A 19,977-nucleotide genomic window follows, 5' to 3' on the forward strand; every position below is an offset into this window, starting at 1 on the left:
ATTTTTCATTTTTTCTGGGAAGGCCTCCAGCATCTTCATGATGCTATTTTTAAGGTCGCTTTCCTCTGCCTCTTCTGCATTGTGATGTTCAGGTCTTGCTGTTAGAGGAGGACTAGGTTCTGGTGATGTCACATTGCTCTTTATGTTGTTGTATGCATTTTTGCAATGACATCTGCCCATCTCCTCCTCTAATAGGTATAAGAGGTGCCTGTGTGAATGAGTTGCTATTCGTCCACTCTGTGCTTGTGTCTGTGTCTCAGAGGGCTCATCTGGGTCCAATCTTGGCTCTTGGTCTAATTGGAGCTGGCAGGTTCTGTATCTCAGGGAGCTGCTCTTGGCCTAACCCAAGCTAATTGATTCCGTGACTCACGGAGCTGCTCTTGGTCTTATCAGGGCTCTTGGTCCAGTCTGAGCTGACAGATTCTGTGTCTCAGTAACCTCTCTTGGTCCTGTGAGAGCTGAAAGATTCTATGTTTGGTCCAGTCTGAACTGACAGATTCTGTGTCTCAGTAACCTCTCTTGGTCCTGTGAGAGCTGAAAGATTCTATGTCTCAGAAAGCCACTCTTGGTCCAATGAAGGCTGGCAGATTCCCTGTCTCAGGAAGTTACTCTTGGTCTAATGAGAGCTGGTGGTTTGGTTTCCGTGCCTCAGGAAGTTACTGGCATCATAGGTGGATGGGTATTGGGGCAGGGCATGGAACTTGTAGATTGCAGGGTCCAGTGGAGGGGGAGTTCGGTGAGAGGAGCCTTCACAAATGGGTTTTTTCCTGCTGGCCAGCAACTGGGGCAGAGTTGGTTGGGTGTTCCTGGGGACTGGCTGTATCCCAGGGCCTGGGTCCTAGGGGCAGGACTCTCTGGGTGTGAAAAGAGTCACTCACCTCTTGGTCCAATGAGAGCTGGTGGTTTGGTTTCTGTGCCTCAGGAAATTACTTGGGTTACAGGAAGATGGGTATTGGGGCAGGGCTTGGAACTTGTAGATTGCAGGGTCCAGTGGGGATTTTTTTTGGGAGGGGCTTCCCACAGGAGTTTTTCCTGCTGGCCAGCAACTGGGGCAGAGTTGGGTTGCACGGCTCTTTTAAGAGGCCCTTCTCCTAAACACTTAAATGGAGTTTATAAGCCACAGGTGGCACTCTACTTAGTGGCAGTATGGACCCCCAAACTTCTCAGAGTTGGAGCAGTAAACATGGCTTTCAGACCTGGCAGTAAATGTGCCTCCTCCATGAGATTAGCTTCCCAAGGAACCAAGGATTGGGGCAGAGCCAGCTGCCAAAGCCACTGCTTTAGTCCTAGCCATGCCCAGTTAGCAGCTTAAATGGTCATATGGTTAAGAAAAGGTAAAGACATGCAGTGAAGACAGATTTAAAAAAGAAACCAAAACCAAAAAAACCTCTAAATGGGTTACAATATGTTTAAAAATATTCATAGGTTTGGAAGAATAAAGAGAAGGTATAAACAGTCATAAAATATATAATTTCAAAATAATAAAGAAAGAGACTAAAATAACTTAAAAAAGCCACATAAAGATGTTAAATACACAGAGAGTCTGGATACTGTATGTTATTATGTTGTCTTTGAATTGTTTGACAGCTGAGGAAGGATCAACAGCTGCTAAAAGACATTTGATTATAAATGTTGCTGGATTAATCCAACCTATACATTTTGAAAATGACTTCAAAATTGAAGTCAAAAGGTATGTTTCTTTGGAGAAGAGGTTATGCTTTCATTTCCACAGGAAATGAAAGGCTGTGGATTTATTCTTTGTTAAGAAAAATCAGATTTGATCAAGAAAGACCCCCTAAAAAAACTCCAGTGGGAACAGTTGGTCCAGATGATCCAACATTTCAGAGCAACTCTGTTTCAGTTTCCTCTTAGTTCTGCATCCAGAAAGGCTTCAAGGCTCTTGGCTGAAATGATCTAGCCTCACAGACTACTCCAGTCAGGACTTGAGCATAATTTTAATTTTTTCAGTGTCCCCATAATATTAATACCTCCCCCCATCAACAGAAAGTAGCCTAGAAAACTATGCCCACATTCCCCCAAAATGGATTATGGATGTTTGTCTTTGTTTGGAGAGTTTGGTTACAAATTGTTATTGGTCATAGTCAATCTCTTTCTAAAAGAAGAAAGGAGGATATGATATAGAAATGATGGGAAACATTATAGATTATCAAATCTACTTTAATCTAGAAAATAACTGTTAATCTTTTTTACATCAGTATGTAACATATTTTACATCAGCATGGATTTTATTTTATTTCCTCAAATTTAAAGTTTATTTTTTTATACTATATGTATATTTCTACTCTTGTTTAGGATATTATGTGCTGTGGATATTGCTCTGTATAAATAAAACACTGATTGGTCAGTGGCCAGGCAGGAAGTATAGGCGGGACAAGGAGAGAGGAGAATTCTGGGAAGTGGAAGGCTGAGGGAGACACTGCCAGCTGCTGCCATGACAAGCAGCATGTGAAGATGCTGGTAAGCCATGAGTCACATGGCAAGGTATAGATTTATAGAAATGGATTAATTTAAGATGTAAGAACTAGATAGTTAGAAGTCTGAGCCATTAGACCAAACAGTTTAAACAATATAAGTCTCTGTGTTTACTTGGTTGGGTCTGAGCGGCTGTGGGACTGGCGGGTGAGAGAGATTTGTCCTGACTGTGGGCCAGGCAGGAAAACTCTAGCTACAAATGGCGCCCAACTTGGGGCAAGAGTTTCCACTTAAAACCTGAGTAAAAAGATTCTAAAATGGAGCTAAAAACAATTCCTAGTTGTCTCTTTCAAGTTAGCAGCAGCCTGCATGTTTGAGCTACTACATGGCGGGTTCCTGGCGTGCTTGCCTGACCTGCAGTATGGCGGGAATGAGGCCTCTGCAAGTGGCACATTAAGCTGTGTGGTGGAGTTAGCCTTGGCTAGTATAAAAAAAAGAGGTTTCTGGGCTACACGCTGCTTGGATAAAAGCATAGACCCATGATGGCTCCCAGAGCTAGTGGGAAAAGGTACCAAGGCCATGTTGGGAAGCTGAAGTGGGCAGAGCCAGCAGCCACAGTGCCGTTTCAGTCTTAGAATGCTGCAGTTTAAAGCAATAGGCTCAAGGTAATATAAAAAATAAGCCACGTAAAGATGGCTACCACACAGAGAATCTGGATTATGTTCTCTTTGATATTCGTAACTGAAGAAAAACATTTGATTGCAAAAGCTGTTGAGTTATTCCAAAATGTATATTTTAAAGGTACCTTGACTTCAAAATTTGGATGTAAGGATATGTTGCTTTGGAAAGGAAGCTCTGCTTTTGTTTCCACAGAAAGCCAGAGGCTGTGGATTTGTTCCAGATTAAGATATATCAGGTTTGACCAGCCAAGACCCCCTGAAAGGTCTCCGATGGATGATACCATGGCCCAGATGATCCAATATCCAGAATGGTTTAAAGGCAACTGGCTCAGACAATACAGCCTCACAGACTACTCATTGATCCTAAAATTTTCTTTGTGTCCCCATAAGATACAGCGTCCCCCTCCAGCAGGAAGTAGTAAGAGAAGCTATGCCCAAATTCCCAAATTATATGTAATTTTACTTTGTTAAGGTTAAAACCTTCCTTTTTGAAAAAAAAAGAAAAAGGGAAGTGCTGTGGATATTGTTCTGTATAAATAAAACACTGATTGGCCAGTGGCCAGGCAGGAAGTATAGGCGGGACAAGGAGAGAGGAGAATTCTGGGAAGCGGAAGGCTGAGGGAGACACTGCCAGTTGCCGTCATGACAAGCAGCATGTGAAGATGCCGGTAAGCCACGAGCCATGTGGCAAGGTATAGATTTATAGAAATGGATTAATTTAAGATGTAAGAACTAGATAGAAGTCTGAGCCATTAGGCCAAACAGTTTAAACAATATAAGTCTCTGTGTTTACTTGGTTGGGTTTGATCGGCTGTGGGACTGGCGGGTGAGAGAGATTTGTTCTGACTGTTGGCCAGGCAGGAAAACTCTAGCTACAATTATGTTTATGCAGCTCATTTAAAAATGTAATCTATAGTTAAGAAATATGGATTAATAGTCATCTATAATTTCAAATTTATTGTCATGTTAGATATGTTTTCAAGGTCATACAGAGATATATTTCAGAGAGATTGGCAATCTTCAAACACTTCAAAGACCTATAGAATATGACATTTAAAATGTTTTAAGAACTTATATTTTTCTCAACAGTAAGACATGTCTGCTCCTGGCAGCACCAATTACTTCAGAGAGGATAATGGGCAATGAAGAATCTTCACATGGAGTTTGTTTTCCTTATGGCAAAAGCTAGCCATGTGGGCAAAGAAAGTACCCTTACCTCGACTGCTGACAGTAGGCTCTCCCTATTGGACAAGCAGGACAAAGAAAGTGACTGCCAAGACAAGATAGGACAGCCCTTCAGAATATCCTGCTTCACAGATAAGTATGTCAGATATGCTAGGCCTGTAGGCCAAAGATGGATGCCCCAATGTTACAGAGGTACTTTGGGTGACTGTCGAGGCAGGTTAAGTTCCTTGTCATTAGGTAACATTTCACCCTTCTGGGGTCTTTGATATAGTTGAAGACTAAATAGTTGCAATTATAATTTTCCTTAATTATAATAGAAAATAAATTAGATACAAAACTTTAGACTCGCCAAGATAAGATAGATAATTAAGCATTTTCTCTAATTTTGTCAAATGCAAATGGACTGGATATTGAAACTGTAATTCTTAATAACTTTTTGTTTTATTATATTAATATTAAAACCTTCCTTTTTTTTTAAACTTTTTTTTTTAAGATTTATTTATTTATTATGTATACAGCATGTATGGCTGCAGGTCAGAAGAGGGCACCAGATCTCATTAGGGATGGTTGTGAGCCACCATGTGGTTGCTGGGAATTGAACTCAGGACCTCTGGAAGAGCAGTCAGTGCTCTTAACCTCTGAGCCATCTCTCCAGCCCCAAAACCTTCCTTTTTAAATAGACAAAAAAGGGTGAAATGCTGTGGGATAATGCTCTTATACATTGTAAAGATTTGTCACTTGAATTGGTTTAATAAAATGCTGATTGGCCAGTAGCCAGGCAGGAAGTCTAGGCAGGTTGAGCAGACTAGGGGTATTCTGGGAAGGGAAAGGGTGGAGTCAAGAGTCACCAGCAGATACAGGGAAGCAAGATGAGAATGTTGGACTGAGAAAAGGTATCAAGCCACATGACTAAACATAGATAAGAAGAATAGGTTAAGAGGTAGTTAATAATAAGTCTGAGCTACTGGATAAGCATTTACAAGTAATATTAAGCCTCTGAGTCAATTATTTGGGAAGCCACTGCTGAGTATTTAGGAATGGGTGGGTAGAAGAAAAACATGCAACTACAAAAAACACATGGGAAATTTACTGTTATCAATATTTAACAAATAAGAAAACTGAGACTTGGGTAGATGAAAAACTTATCAAGGGTTGGGGAAAGTCAAGAAGTGAGCAGGAGACCATGAAAGTAATGGCATATGCCAGTCATCTCTCTAGGGTAGGGGAGGAGTTAAGCCAAATCACCTTCTCAGTGAGGTCCTCCTGGCAGCCTTCTCTGGATTACAGGCTCCCATCTGTGCTTCCCTAGCTCCCTGAAACGTGCTTTCCTAGAACTTGTCACTTTTGCATTGGAAAAGCCTGCAGCTTTAGAACGGGGCTCACCTGTCTTCTTTTTCACAGCTCAACAGTCCTTATTGATCTAGTTCCTGGACTAAATGTTGGGGATCATGTAAAAGACAAAAGTGTTCTGCAACTGGTCTGCACACTCCCAGTCAACAGTGCCTGACACCAGGGAACTGGGTCACACACGGGGGACTGTTGTTTTATCTTTGGCACAGTGGCTGTGCCTTAATCTGAAGCTATTTCAGTCAGCAACTGTGACTCTGCTGTTACTTGCCTGCTTCTCTGTTAGCAGCCTGGTCCTTCTGGCAGAAGACTGGTTGGTAATTCTGTTCCCATAGGAGCCAGCCCTGTTGCTGCCACTAAAGGTACATTTAACTAAATCTCTATTGTTCTATTTATAAATAAGACTTGAGATTCAAAGGCTGGGGTGAAGCCTGCTAGCTCAGAGAGGTTGTGTAGCAAATAGCTGACTTCCTCTCCCTGCTGGCGTCTCCCCAAAAAGCATGTGCTTCTACTTTACTAAAACAGAAAAGCAGCATACTCAAAATCCCTCCCTACTACTTCTGGTGCCTCTCTGTAATCTTCCTGTTGCCCTCTGATGCTCTATGACTATGCTCTTTCTGCCAACTAGTTGCTAACTCAGCCTCCTGACCCAAGGTTAAATTTATTTAATTAACTCAAATGCTAACTTGAGGTTCACAACATGATCCCATATCCTCCAACAGGGGACTGCCAATGGATAAAACTCATTCAGGTTTCCTATTGCTTTCTCTAGTTGGAAGAAAGGCATATGAGAATAATGAGGAACCAAGAAAATATATATAGTTTAAAATTTTTTTTACATTTATTTATGCATGTGTGTGTGTCGGTGTATGCATGCATGCACATGCATGCACGTATGTGTGTGTGTGTGTGTGTGTGTGTGTGTGTGTGTGTGTATGATGCACAAGCAATTATGCCATGGAGGTCAAAGGACAATTTTGCAACTCAGTTTTCTCCTTCTACCATGTGGATCCTGGGAATCAAACTCAAGTCATTGGGCTCATTGGCAAGCACACCTATCAGATGAGCTATCATGCTGGTCCCACATCTTTGGGATGAAGAATGAAGACAAGAAATAAGAGAAAAATCAGGAAAGAATAGCTAGCAAAAGCCTGCTTATTAAGGAAAGAGGAGATGGAAAAAATGGGGAAGAGTAGAGACCACAATCAATTTCTTATCCAGGTTCCAGGAAATCTATCAAACAAGATAAATACTCTTCCCCACCCCAACATTTATTTTAATATCTATATCACTTTTGCTTGCATGTATATGTACAGTGTGTATATGCATTGCCCAAAGCAGCCAGAAGAAGGAATCACATACCCTGGAACTGGAGTTACAGACAGTTGTGAGCTATGAGGGTGCTGTGAACCAAACTTCTATCTTCTGCAAGAACAGTTTAAAGTCAATTTAGGACACATAAGACTCTATTAGAAAAAAAGGAAAGGAGGGTGAGGAGAAAGAGAAGGAAGAGAAAGAGAAGGAGGAGGATGGAAGGGTAATAGAGAGATGGCTCGGCAATTACAAGGACATCAGTTTTTTTTTTCAGAGGACCCAAGTGCAGTTACCAGCACTCACTTCAGGCAACTCACAACCTCCTGTAATTCCAGTTCTAGGGAATCCAGTGACTTCTCCTGGACTCATCAGTCACCTGCACATAATGTGGTACATATTAATACAAAGTCACATACATACATAATCTTTTACACATAAGTTATTTACTTTAATCTTTAAAGATAAAATAAGGAAATAGTGGGGTAAAGTGCCTCCTCCATACCCTGTATCCCTCCTGATGTTTGGGAGGCTCTACCTAAAGAAATATGGCTGGAGGCCATGCCAATCAGAAGAACAAGTAAGAGGCCCTCCTGCGTTTGGAACCCTCCCACACTCTTGGTTCAGTTAGTTTGATTGTTAGATAATTAAGTATTAAACTGTATTTCTTTATTATCCTAAATAACTTTCAAGGACTAAAACTTTACATTACATTTTAAAATGAGTTGCATAGGAATAATACCCTAAACAAGAATAGAAACTTATGAAAAGGGTAATAAAACCACCTTAAATTTGTATCAAAATACAAAAATCCATACCAATGTGAAATATTTGAGACTAGTAGCTGTTTTTTTAGTTTAAATGTAGACTCAATAATCTATCCTTTTATCCTATCATTTTATATCCCCCTTTTTCTTTTAAGAATGAGATCCCTGAATCTAATCTCCTTTGTTCAGCTTTTTTCCTGACCATTACTAATAACAACTTGTAACTAACCTTGCCTAAATGATGACAAATATACATAACCTATTGAGTGACCAAAAACAACCCATCCCACCTCTTGGGAATATGGGCATCATGTTCTCTAAGGCTGATTTCTGTTCTCTCGGGGCAATGGCATATCTAGGGACCCTTAGAAAATTGGGATAATGGTCAAGTCCTGGGAGACCTAGCTGTTGTCTGGTCTGTGTGATGGGAAAATGTAGGGCTTATGTGAAGTCTGGCTGGAGTAGTCTGTGAAGCTGGACCATCTCAGCCAGCAGCCTCGATGCTGTTCTGGATGTATAACTCTGAGGAAACTGCAACAGAGTCACTCTGAGAGGCTGGATCACCTGGGCCACCCATTTTTATTGGTGTCTGTTCCCCTTGTTCTGAAAGCACACAAACTTTTAAAGGTAACATACATATTTGTATTAACACAAGTATGGAATGTGTGGTGTGCACAAGTCAGTCAAAGATGATTTTTTTGTTCTATGTTTGAGCAGATAAAAGGCATCTGTCAACTTTATATGTCTGTTTGGACTACTTAATCAAACACTAATGTAAATCTCTATCCATGCCATATGAAAGGATGTCATGTAATAACAAATCATGAGGACTCGCTAGCCAACAAGATTTATCATGTCTCATCTTGTCTCTGAGATGTTCCCATGCAGAGGGATCAGCATATATGTCACCTCTCCTCTAGTTTTTATTTGTTTCCTCTACCATGTCTATAGCCAAAATCTTCAGGAGGTCTCCCCTAGTCAAATCTGATCTCTATTAACCTGGAAGGAATCCAGAGCCTTACATTTCCGTTGGAAACAAAATCATAACTCCATCCCCAGTTTAATGCATTTTTTGACTTCCATTTTAAAGCTGAGGAATTTCTAAAGTATATAGGTTGGTTTAATTCAGCAGTACCTTCCACAATCCAATGTTTCTCAGCATCTGCTGTATGTTTATTAGCATTCAAAAAATTCAAAATTAATGATGTACCATATAAGGCCCAAACTCCCTGTGTTATATTTCTCATTCTTTTTTTTTTTTTTTTGGTTTTTTGAGACAGGGTTTCCCTGTGTAGCTTTGCACCTTTCCTGAAACTTGCTTGGTAGCCCAGGCTGGCCTCGAACTCACAGAGATCCTCCTGGCTCTGCCTCCCAAGTGCTGGGATTAAAGGCGTGCGCCACCACTGCCCGGCATTTCTCAATCTTACATGGAATATTTTTTTCCTACTTTACTTGTCTCTTTAAGAACTTTATATTTTTAAACTATTTTTATAAGTGTCCATGCTTTCATTTTCTGTCTGGACTTTGCTTTACTAGGCACCTGCATCATTCTCTGACCACATGAGTCAAACTTTGAACCTGCCACACAGCTTAGCTGATGGTGTGCTGGTGGCTCCAGCTCACAGGCAGCTACCAGGAGACACATCTCTGTAATGCAGCCCAAATGAGACTATGGGACTAGGAAGCTGTGTTTGGCTCTGTGTTTGTGTGTTTAGAAACTTTTTATTTTGCTTTCTCAGGTCTTATGCAGATATGTGTCCCCAAATTGGATACCCTTATGTGAATGAATTTTTCTTTGGGCCACTAGCTTACAAAAAAATGACATAGAGACTTAAAAGCTTGGCCTTATCTTAGACTTGTTCCTACCTAGTTTTTATAACTTAAATAAACCCATTTCTATTAATCTACATGCTGTTGCATGGCTCATGGCTTTTCCCTCTCCTCCTTCATGCCTGGCTTCCTCTGCCTCCAGCTAGCATCTGTCTTTCTTTTTCCCAGAAAGACCCTGCTATACCTCCTGCTTATCTATTGACCATTTAGCTTTTTATTGAACCAATCACAGTAACATATCTTCACACAGGGTACAGGAATATTCGACATTTTCCTGCTACTGGATTGCCTTCTTCAGACTTAATATAAGCCAATGTATCTAGTCTTACGTAACTTCTTATGCCATGTTTGGTCAATAGCCCTGGGAAACCTGTCCTTTTGTTGAAGGGAAATAGAAGAGGATCTGGAGAAGAGGGCATAAGAGAGGATCTGGGAGGAAAGGACAGAAGGGAGGCTGCTGTCAGGATGTAATATATGAGAGAAGAAAAAATAAAAATAGTATTACTGTATCAGAATTCCCAGCAATAATATCCCAAGAGACTCAAACAGGGCAGCAGAAACTCTTTTGAAATCTCTCACCCCTGCACAAAAAGGAATCACAAAGACAACCTAAGCCTGCAGTAACATGATTTATTCCCCTTTCCTGTGTCACTAGCATTCTATTTACTAGGAAATTTTTCTCCAGACATGTCAGTCCCACACCACAAAGCTTTCATCGATAGAACAGAAGCACGGCTGCTTCAGTTATCTCCCGGCTATTGCTGTACCCAACGTGAGTTCCATATCCATTCCAATCAAATGCAGAGAAGTCGCCACATTGCACAGGGTTACCTTCTGGGAAGAATCCTCCTCCACCAATGCAGTGCTGGAAAACAATGAAAGGAAGTAGCAATGAGAGGTGTTATTTTTTATATGAATTTCCCTCTCAAAAGGTGCTATGTACTGAGGACTAGATCCCTAGTGTAAGTAACATTCAGAAGCAGAACTTTAGGGAAGGAATTAAATATGAGGATCCTGCCTTCATTAGTTAGTTAATTACTAATAGTCAGTCTTTGTGAACTGACTATTGGGAGGTGGTGGTTGTATGAAAAGGGGTATCTGGTTAGAAGAAACAGATACTGAAGGTGTGAGTGGCATGTTTTGAAGATAACTTGCCTTGGCCTTTTCTGGTTTTTCTTGGCTCCTTGACACTATGTAGCAAGCCAAATTGCTCTTATATATCTTTTCTGCATGATATTTATCATGTCCCACTACGGATTTAAAAGTAATAGAGCCAAGCAACCACAGATTAAAAACTCAGAAACCATCAAACTAATAAAGCCCTGTGTCTTAGTCTGGGTAAATATTACTGTGATGAAACATCATGACTCAAGCAACTTGGGGACAAAATGGTTTATTTGGCTTATATTTCATATCACTGTTCATCACTGAAGGACAGGACAGGAACTCAACAGGGCAGTAACCTGGTGTCAGGAAGTGATGCAGAGGCCACAGAGTGGTGCTGCACCACCCACAGTGGCCTGGGCCCTCCTTCATCAATCAGCAATTAAGCAAATGCTCTACAGGCTTGCCTACAGCTTGATCTTATGGAAGCATTTTCTCAACTGAAGTTCCCTAATCTCAGATGACTACAGCTTGTGTCAAGTTGTCATAAAACTAGCCAGCACATCCTTCTTTCCATATATTGTATCTCTCAGGTATTTATCACAGAGGCAAAAAAAAATCTGACTAATATAGCTGATGAATCCAGAGACACCTCAATAGCCAAGTTCAGTGGACTCTTTGTTCCTCATCAGACTCTCCGTTGGTGGTATCACTCTATTTGATCCATAAAACCCCCTTCCATCGGCTTTAGTAGCATCACTGTCTCCTCTTTCCTTTTCTTCAACTTCTCTGAACCATTTTTTCAGGTTCCCTGGCTAGACTTTTCTACATGAATTCCGCATGTGCTGTTTTCCAGATGTGACACATTTACAACTCTCTTGTACTTTGTGTTACCCCTTTAGATTTAGTTATGAACAATTCACTGATGGCTTAAAATCCCTATCTCCAATCCAGATATTTATTTAAGTTTAAGACTTAATGATCAGGCTGCCATTTAGAATCACTACTCAGGGTCTTCACACTCCACATGACAACAAACAAAAAAATAATCAAACAAACGAAAATCAAAACACAGTTACTTACAGCCTCACATAACTTAAAAATGGGCATTTATTTGGGGGAAATTCATTGACAGTTTCATCATTGTGAACATTATAAGCTATACTTACACAGGTTAGAATGACTATGATCTTAGCAGGCAACACAAATCCACTGGGACCACCACCACATTCAAAGTCCATCATTGACCAAAGCATGTAACAATGTGGCTGGAGAGGTAGCTCTGTGGTTAAAGTACTTGTTGTTCTTTCAGAGTACCTGTGTTTGTGTCCCCCAACCCTCTGCAGCTCACAACTGTTGTAACTCCAATTACAGGGCATAGAATGTCCTCTTCTAGCTCAAGGACATCAGGAACCCAAGCAATATGCATACATATGTGCACACAAAACAGTCATACATTTAAAATAATCACATCTGAAATAAGACAAAATAAAATCCCATCCGAACAAGCTAGTAGCATGGGGGCTGGAGAGAAGGTCTCAAGGTTAAGACATCTTACTACACTATCAGAGAACCAAAGTTCAGATCCCAGCATTCATATCAGATCTTAGCACCCAATCAAAAGACTTTAACTCCAGTTCACAGGGATCCAATGTCTCCTTTTGACCTCTGTGATCACTTGCATATACATGTGCACACATACAAATAAAGTCAAATAAATGTCATATAAATCCAGCATCATATGACTGTATAACCCTCCTAAATCTCAAACATATTCAGCATCCAGACCGTTTGGCTTGCTATTTGATATTCACCTACTCAAATGTAAACCATGATACTATTCAAAATGTCTTCTCTTTCCATTCTCTGTATTCAACTATTGATAAACTTAAAGTCTGTGGAACTCATTAGTGCCTACCCTCCCTCCAAATTTCCCATCACACAACATCACACTCTCATTTGGACCATGGAACCCCCATTTCAATACTTACTTCCTTATGCTAGTCTTTCCTCCATTCCACCATTAGAATCTGATACCTCTACACTACCAATGTCATCTTTGGAAAAAAAAAAGGAGGCACATATCAATCTTACGTCCCTGTTAAAACATTGCAGTGGGGCTCATCACTTATACAGTCCAAAAACCACTGGTGTGATGTAAAAGTTATTGCCTGATCAGGTCCATGTTAACATTTCAAAAATAGTTCTTCCTGTTCCCACATCTCTCTTACATATCAAGACTGAAAACAGCTTGCTAGGCCCTCAACACCAATTGCTCTTCCCATTTCATCATTTCACACCATAGTCCCAAGGTCCTCCTTGACATCAAAGCTGCCTCAGCTTGTTTGGGTGGGATTTTATTTTGTCTTACTTCAGATGTAATTATTTTAAATGTATGAGTGTTTTGTGTGCACGTATGTATGCATATTGCTTGAATTCCTGATGCCCTTGAGCTAGAAGAGGACATTCTATGCCCTGTAATTGGAGTTACAACAGTTGTGAGCTGCAGAGGGTTGGGGGACACAAACACAGGTACTCTGAAAGAACAACAAGTACTTTAACCACAGAACTACCTCTCCAGCCACATTAGATTGAAGGACAAGCTAATGACTGAGAAATGAATGGACACTGAGATCTTCAGGATCACCTGCCAGGAGCTGAGGACACTTTTCTCAGACTGTTACTTTAGAGAGGACTGGATTCCAAAAGAACATGATAATTTTTTTTGAGGCAGGGTCTTACCTGTAGCTCTGGTTGACCTGGAACTCACTACGTAGACCAGGCTGGCCCCCAAACCACAGAGATCTGCCTGTCTCTACCACCTGAGTCCTGGGATTAATGATGTGCACCAACATCCTTGGTCAGAACATGCTAACTTGTTACATCATTCACTGTGGCAATAAAAGGGCTCCATCCTCAACAGTCCTTTTGGTCAAAAATTATTAAAAAACTAAACAGTATGTGTCTAATGATGCCAGGCTCAGGGTAACATCAGGTTGCTGCAGTAGAGGTAAGTGCACCTGCCTTGTCATTTAGTTTATATGCCAACATCCTACAAGAGAAATTCCTTCTGATAGGGAGAATGGCCTGGGTGAGGTCTACCAGATGTCCAAGACTCTCTTAGTAACCCCTTGACACAATGAAAATCTGTACAAGCCCTGGAAAAGATACGTTTCACTCTGAAAGCTAAATCCCAGGTGGAGTGTGACAATACCTGGTGACTCTCTTACAAGCTCAGCCCCAAAGTCTTGCACAGGACTTCCTGAATACAAGTGTTACCTTCATTCCAGGTAACTGAGTGTTTTATCCTAAAATCTAAGCAAACTGCAACAGTGCAATTAGAAGTTTGTAATGTTGACTATGGTCTTCAACAGGACAGAATTTCTGTATCTAGACAGAAGTTATGATCCCTGAGACAAGGCAAGTTACAGGGAAAGGTCACATTCTCATCTATGTACACACACTAACATAGCAGCCTCCCATACTCCATATACATAGATACACACTGGCAACCTCAGACTTATTCATGAGCCTCTATGGTTACTACACAGACTCACATGCTCAGTGTTACATCCAGTGACCTTCATCCCAGGACACAAGGCATTGGCTGCTCTCTCATTATTAAACACTCGGAATTGGATGTATCCTGCAATGAATTCTTCTGAAAACAAGAGAGAGAAAACAGCATTCAAGTAAAATGCTAGAAATGTTGTCAGCCCAGAGTTTGGTTGTCCCAGGTTCAGGATATTCAGTCTAAAATATCAGACCTATTGGGGAACCTCACCTATTCATATCCACAGTACCAAAGAGACAGTCCTTGAAAAAAGGTCTCCATCTGTCAGAACTTGAGTGGAGAAATTTATGATACAGTAAGGTCTCTAATGAATATATCAAAGGGCTTACCCCTATCAGGTATATTAATTTTGGTCCTGTTCACATTTACCTTTGTAACTTTTCTTTAAAGCCTTACATCCAAAGAATAAATAAGAAGATTTGAAATATGCACCACAGGCTCAGCATTTATAAAGGGTAGATGCCACATTTGAATTCATATTAGACAACATAGCAGTCACTCCTCACAACAGAAATAAAACTCCATTTTTTTCTCTTGTTCATCCCCATGCACATGGACCTGGCCTGTCCCTTAGAAACCTCTGAATGATAACAAGGTTGCTAAGAGTAGATGCTGAAACTGCGTATCCCCAGTGCAAATGCTGACTTTTCTGCTTATGCCTTGTGCTCTCAGGCAAGTTCCTGGACCTTCAGTGCTCCACATTCCTAATCTGTACAACGGGTTAATAATAGTTGCCAGTCCAAGTGATTGATTGAAGTAAAAGAAAACACAAACATTTATGTAAGAGAAACAGGCTGTAAAGGATGGTAAGTGACAGTTACTTATCAAAACTGAATTCATCACTTGTCCTGCAGAATGTTCAGAGAAGCATTGGAGACTCACTCTGGCCATTGGGGGAGTAATAAGTGGCTGTCTTCTGAGCATCACCAAAGTCATAGACCACAGGTATTGCTGGGCCATTGTCAGTTCCACAACTTCCTCCTCCATATTTCACCGGGTACTTCTACAAGGAACAAAAGAAGTCCCTGGGTAAGGACTGTAGCACTGGCACTCATAGGAACACTGTCCACCATGTATCCAGTAACTGAGGTTGTTTCCAAACCAGTCAGATAAGAAAGAATCCTTTCTTTTGTTTGTGTCTCTCTGACACCTAGCCCCCTCCCCCTTTTCTCTTCTCTTATCTCCACCTCCCTACTTTTCTCCTCTCCTCTCTTTTCCACATACTCCCACCCTTTGCCCTCCTTGACTCATTACATTTTAGAATAAGGGAAACACGGAATACAACCCACCCAACCTCAAACACCTGCTTTTCTCTCTAAACCCTTGAAAAGCAGCCTCAGCCATTAGCCTTCAGTACCTGGTACAGGCCAAACAGATTGTGACCCATGTCCTTCAGGAAGCCAGTGGAGGTGCGGTACCTCAGCAGGGAGTTGTCCCTCCAATTTTTCAGGGGGCTCTTGTTGGGCACATGCCAGATACCCAGGTTCTCAGCCTGGATATCGAAGTAGCCAGGGTTCTGGAAAGCAACCAACACTGAGCCTGACCAAACAAGAAGATTTCACCAAGCAAAAGACTCACATGCAGAATCCTCAGCAGAGCTGATAGCTATGGGCTCCAAGTGGACAGATGGCCATCCATGCTCAGATACCCTCATTTCCAAGGACAGTGGTCCCATTGCTACCTTCTACTTAACTAAAAGACTAGTTTGAAGGATGTTGAGATTCAAGATGAGTATTTTTCACTTCTTCAGCCCTATGTTGAAGGGCATCATTCCAACCCTCTCCCTGGCATGCTTAAGCTACACTCATATCCTCACCCTTTCCCAAGTGGCCACAGAGTGTACCAACCTTGTAGTCATCACTTGTGGCCCCCTCTGCAGACCCAAAGGTGTTGTAGTTGGCCCAGTTGCCATCCCCCTCTGGGTAGTCGATTCTGCTACCTTGCTGACTGGACCAGCGATCTCCCACTGTGCACTTCCCAAGCATGTTGTTCTCATGCACACTGGCCACCAGGGTCCAGCCACCACCTGCAGTGGTCATGTCACAGAAGGTCTGGTAGATGACACCATTCTCCGTGCGGAGGAAATAGAGGCCATCTGTAGAGAGAACCAGTCCACAGTCCTGTGTGCAGGTTCATTGTCCATCTCTGCTCCATAGGCAGAGTGACTCTAGGAACTACAACTATGGTTAATGCCTCATATCCTCAGTGTCCTATCACATGTGTCCCTAGGGATACTGATATCTACTTGAGTTCAGAAAGCTTCTGTGGCTGAGGCAGAACACACAATTACCCAAACTGACAGTGATGTTTCCCCTAAAGTTAAACATAGTATTATCAAAGGAATTAACAACTCCCCCTGGTAAATACCCCAAGAACTGGTAACACAGACTCAGATATGTACATTCATTTTTGTTACAAGAGCAGGTCTCAACCTGAAGGCAGAAACAGGTCAAGTATTTCTAAGGAATAAGTGATAATCTGTGCTGTCTAGTATGAAGAGAATATATTTGTGTACATTCCTATACACCCAATAGATCAAAAAGAATGAAGTGGGCTGGAGAAATGGCTCCGTGGTTAAAAGAAAGTACTGCTCTAGCAGAGGACTTGAGTTAGGCTCCAGCACTCACGCTTGGCAGTGTACAAGTGCCTGTCACTCCAGCTCCAGAGGACTAGATGGCCTCTGCAGGTACCTGCATACCTGCACATACATGTACAAATTCCAACATAAGACATGTGCACCTATGCAATAATAATAATAATAATAATAATAATAATAATAATAATCTTTTTTTTTTTGGATTTTCGAGACAGGGTTTCTCTGTGTAGCTTTGTCACCTTTCCTGGAACTCACTCTGTAGCCCAGGCAGGCCTAGAACTCCCAGAGATCTGCCTGCCTCTGCCTCCCACATGCTAGAATTAAAGGCATGTGCCACCACTGCCTGGCTAATAAATCTTTTTTTTTTTTAAACTAAATTAACTACGTTACAGCACGTAAGAGCCTTCGAGCATGTTAATGAAATAAGGCAGATTACTCATATGAGGTATCAAAAATTGACAGATTCATAGAAGTAGAAAACAGAACAGAAGTTCACAGTGAATACATGAATTTATGGCTTGGTGGCTTCAGAATTTCAATTTAAGGAATGAAAACTTTTGGACATGGATCGTGATGATCCATACCATTGTGAAAGTTGCACTTGACTTTGAAAACCCTTAAAATTGGGTAAGTGGCAATTTTTATCCACTATGTACATTCTATCACATTTTCTATATCAAAAAAGAAAAGCTATTCGAGGACAAAAAGGTGATTTCCTAACTGGGTTATTTGTTTGCATTTTGAGAAAGGTTCTCCCCAGGCTGGCTTGGAGCTTTCAATCCTCTGCTTTGGGCCCCCAAGTATTAGAGTTACAGTGTAGTCTTTAAATACTTCATCACTCACTTCGTGCCCTAGTCATCTCCTGCTTGATTTCTTTGCAGCTTCTGAACAGAAAGGAAGGCACAGGATTGGTCCATTTGTTAGTATCCACATTTTCTTCATCTAGAGAAGATGCAAAGTTTCACTCTCATGCAACACCCAGCCTCCTCTTATATCCATCCTAAACTCATTCCATGACTTCTCAAAGCCTCACTCTGAGAATCAACAAGATTTGTAACTAGGAAGAAAGACAACAGATTTGAAGGTGTGGAGAACTTTGTGTTCAAAGTCCTGAAATAGGAGAATAAAGTGAAGTCCAGCTTTGCAGGTATAAGAAATGCAGGGAACCTAATGTGCCTGAAGCATGGGTAGTAAGGTCGACATTGCAGAGGCTTGACCAAGAGACTCTGGAATAAAAAGCCTTGCAAACTAGCCTCAACTCTGCAAAGTCCTCTGAGAACCTAGAAAGATGGGAACAAACAAGAACTCTGGGATCAGAGCTACTCAGGTGTAAGAAACTCCATGTTTACAAGTCAAGTATTTTGGGATTGTATTTACTGTGTCTGAGCCTCAGATCCCTATTGCCTAATATTGAGCTTACAAAGACTATTATGTGGAGATCAAATAAGATGGCATTTAGGGACTTGCATTTATTCTAAAAGCAGCAGCGAAGAGGAATTACACATTTTAAAATAATGTTGAGTTCCTATAGAGTGCAGAATTCAAGAAAACATTCTCTGGGTACACTCCAGACCATTCACTTGGTATTGAAATCCTAAAGCAAAGGTCCTCAGCCTAAGGAATAACTAGGATGGTACACAGTTCTTGCAGAAGGTCCCCTACAGCTACACACAAGTACAGAATCCGGATCAGGACATACTTCAACAATCTCATTGTCACTGGCCAGTTCCTTTAAGAGCCAATCAGCACCCAACCTACATCTCAAAGGTTCTATGGAGGATGGACTAGGCCTTTATTTTTTAGAATGTGGGAATGGAAGGAAGAAAAAAATGGGAGAACAATACAATTATATTTAATTTCACTTTTTAAAAAAATGCATGATCACCAAGATATAGTGACCCATGTCTTTATTCCAGCACTCAGGAAGCAGAGAAGGCAGATCTATGACTGTGATGTCAGCTCGGTCTATAGATTGATTTCCAGTACAGCCAGGGGTACACAGAAAAACTCTGTCTCAAAAAAGAAAAAAAACCAACAACAATGAAAACATATCTCTGGTCCTCAGAGACCCGGGTCCTGGAAGCAACTCAGTCTGGTGCTGACTTTCTTTAAATTTAGAGGTGACCTGAGGAATCTGGGTCCTGTAGTAAGACTCACCAGCGCTGCAACTTCTGATGGCCAGGACGATAAACAGCAGGAAGCCGATTTGGATTATTGTCATCTAGAGAAAAGCAAAATGAAGGTCAATCTCTGTTCAGACCATCTTTTCCCTTTATTCCTGTCTCAGCTCCTATCTAGTCCAACTTAAAGGCTCCTTCTTTTCCTTTAAACTCCTCACATCTCTGGGACTAAAGCAGACCTGAGCTGGAGTTCACTTTCCTTACTCTATTGATAGCAACTGCCTTCCCCTCCCTACCCTGCCAGAAACTCAAGCGTTGCCAGCTGAGTAGAGATGAGCCCCTCTCTCTCTGGTGAGGCTCTTATCCTTTTATGGGAAGAGCCTGGTGGGAATAGTCCAGACGTTGCCAGGCTCCCCCTCTCCTGGCAGGATGCCACTGGAGGGACAACTTTTATTCCAGGAAAGTTCTTTGCACAGTGATGACTTATGGGATTCAAAGTCTCTAAAAGACAAATATTAAAGGTCACATCCTAGTACTATCAACAGATTTGGGAATTTCACCCATCTATTCTTCAAAACAGGAAATAGATGAGGAGACTTGCAACATTTGACATCTATTAGGACTTTTTTATTTGTGTCTTTCTTGCAAGGTAGTACTTAAAACCCCAAATATCTATCATCACCCTCATTTCATAGGTGAAGAAACCTTTTTTTGGGGGGTGGGGTACAATGCATAAAAGAGTACATTTCTTATAGCCCAGGCTGGCCTCAAATTCACTGTGTAGGTGAAGATGTCCTTGAACTAATTTCTCTTTATCCCACTTCCCAAGCGCTGAGATTATAGGTATATATTATCAAACTTGGTTGTAAAAAAGAAAAGTTTAACAACAAAATAGTAAATAATCATTTAAGAATAAATATAAACCTCTAGTCTGCATAAATTGAGTTCCATATAACTGTCACTATTTTGTCTTTGATTTTCTCATAGTTACCACAGACTAGTGAAATTTCACAATAGACTGCATTTTAGA

General features: G+C 41.2%; 1 protein-coding gene across 1 annotated transcript; it reads right to left on the reverse strand.

Moving 5' to 3' along the window:
* Window positions 1–10,265: 10,265 nt before the first annotated feature.
* LOC128109315 (intelectin-1a-like) lies at window positions 10,266–19,048 on the reverse strand. The gene is made up of 7 exons (XM_052736511.1): window positions 18,985–19,048; window positions 17,671–17,769; window positions 16,079–16,326; window positions 15,589–15,747; window positions 15,114–15,234; window positions 14,215–14,318; window positions 10,266–10,418 (listed from the first exon to the last, which is right to left on the reverse strand). Exons 1-7 carry the CDS (start codon window positions 19,046–19,048, stop codon window positions 10,266–10,268), a joined length of 948 nt encoding a protein of 315 aa, XP_052592471.1.
* Window positions 19,049–19,977: the final 929 nt, after the last annotated feature.

The sequence above is a fragment of the Peromyscus californicus genome, unplaced genomic scaffold, assembly GCF_007827085.1.
Source record: "Peromyscus californicus insignis strain IS unplaced genomic scaffold, ASM782708v3 Scaffold_14__1_contigs__length_90479793_seg_2, whole genome shotgun sequence".
Lineage (NCBI taxonomy): Eukaryota > Metazoa > Chordata > Mammalia > Rodentia > Cricetidae > Peromyscus > Peromyscus californicus.

What these genes read in the sequence shown, in the direction of transcription:
- LOC128109315 (XM_052736511.1), bottom strand. Translation starts at nt 19,048, where the DNA reads ATGACAATAATCCAAATCGGCTTCCTGCTGTTTATCGTCCTGGCCATC. An exon ending in GGAGATGACTAGGGCACGAA is followed by an intron (nt 16,327 to 17,670) that starts GTGAGTGATGAA and finishes TTCTCTCTACAG; the next exon opens with ATGGCCTCTATTTCCTCCGC. An exon ending in TTACTCCCCCAATGGCCAGA is followed by an intron (nt 14,319 to 15,113) that starts GTGAGTCTCCAA and finishes TCTTGTTTTCAG; the next exon opens with AAGAATTCATTGCAGGATAC.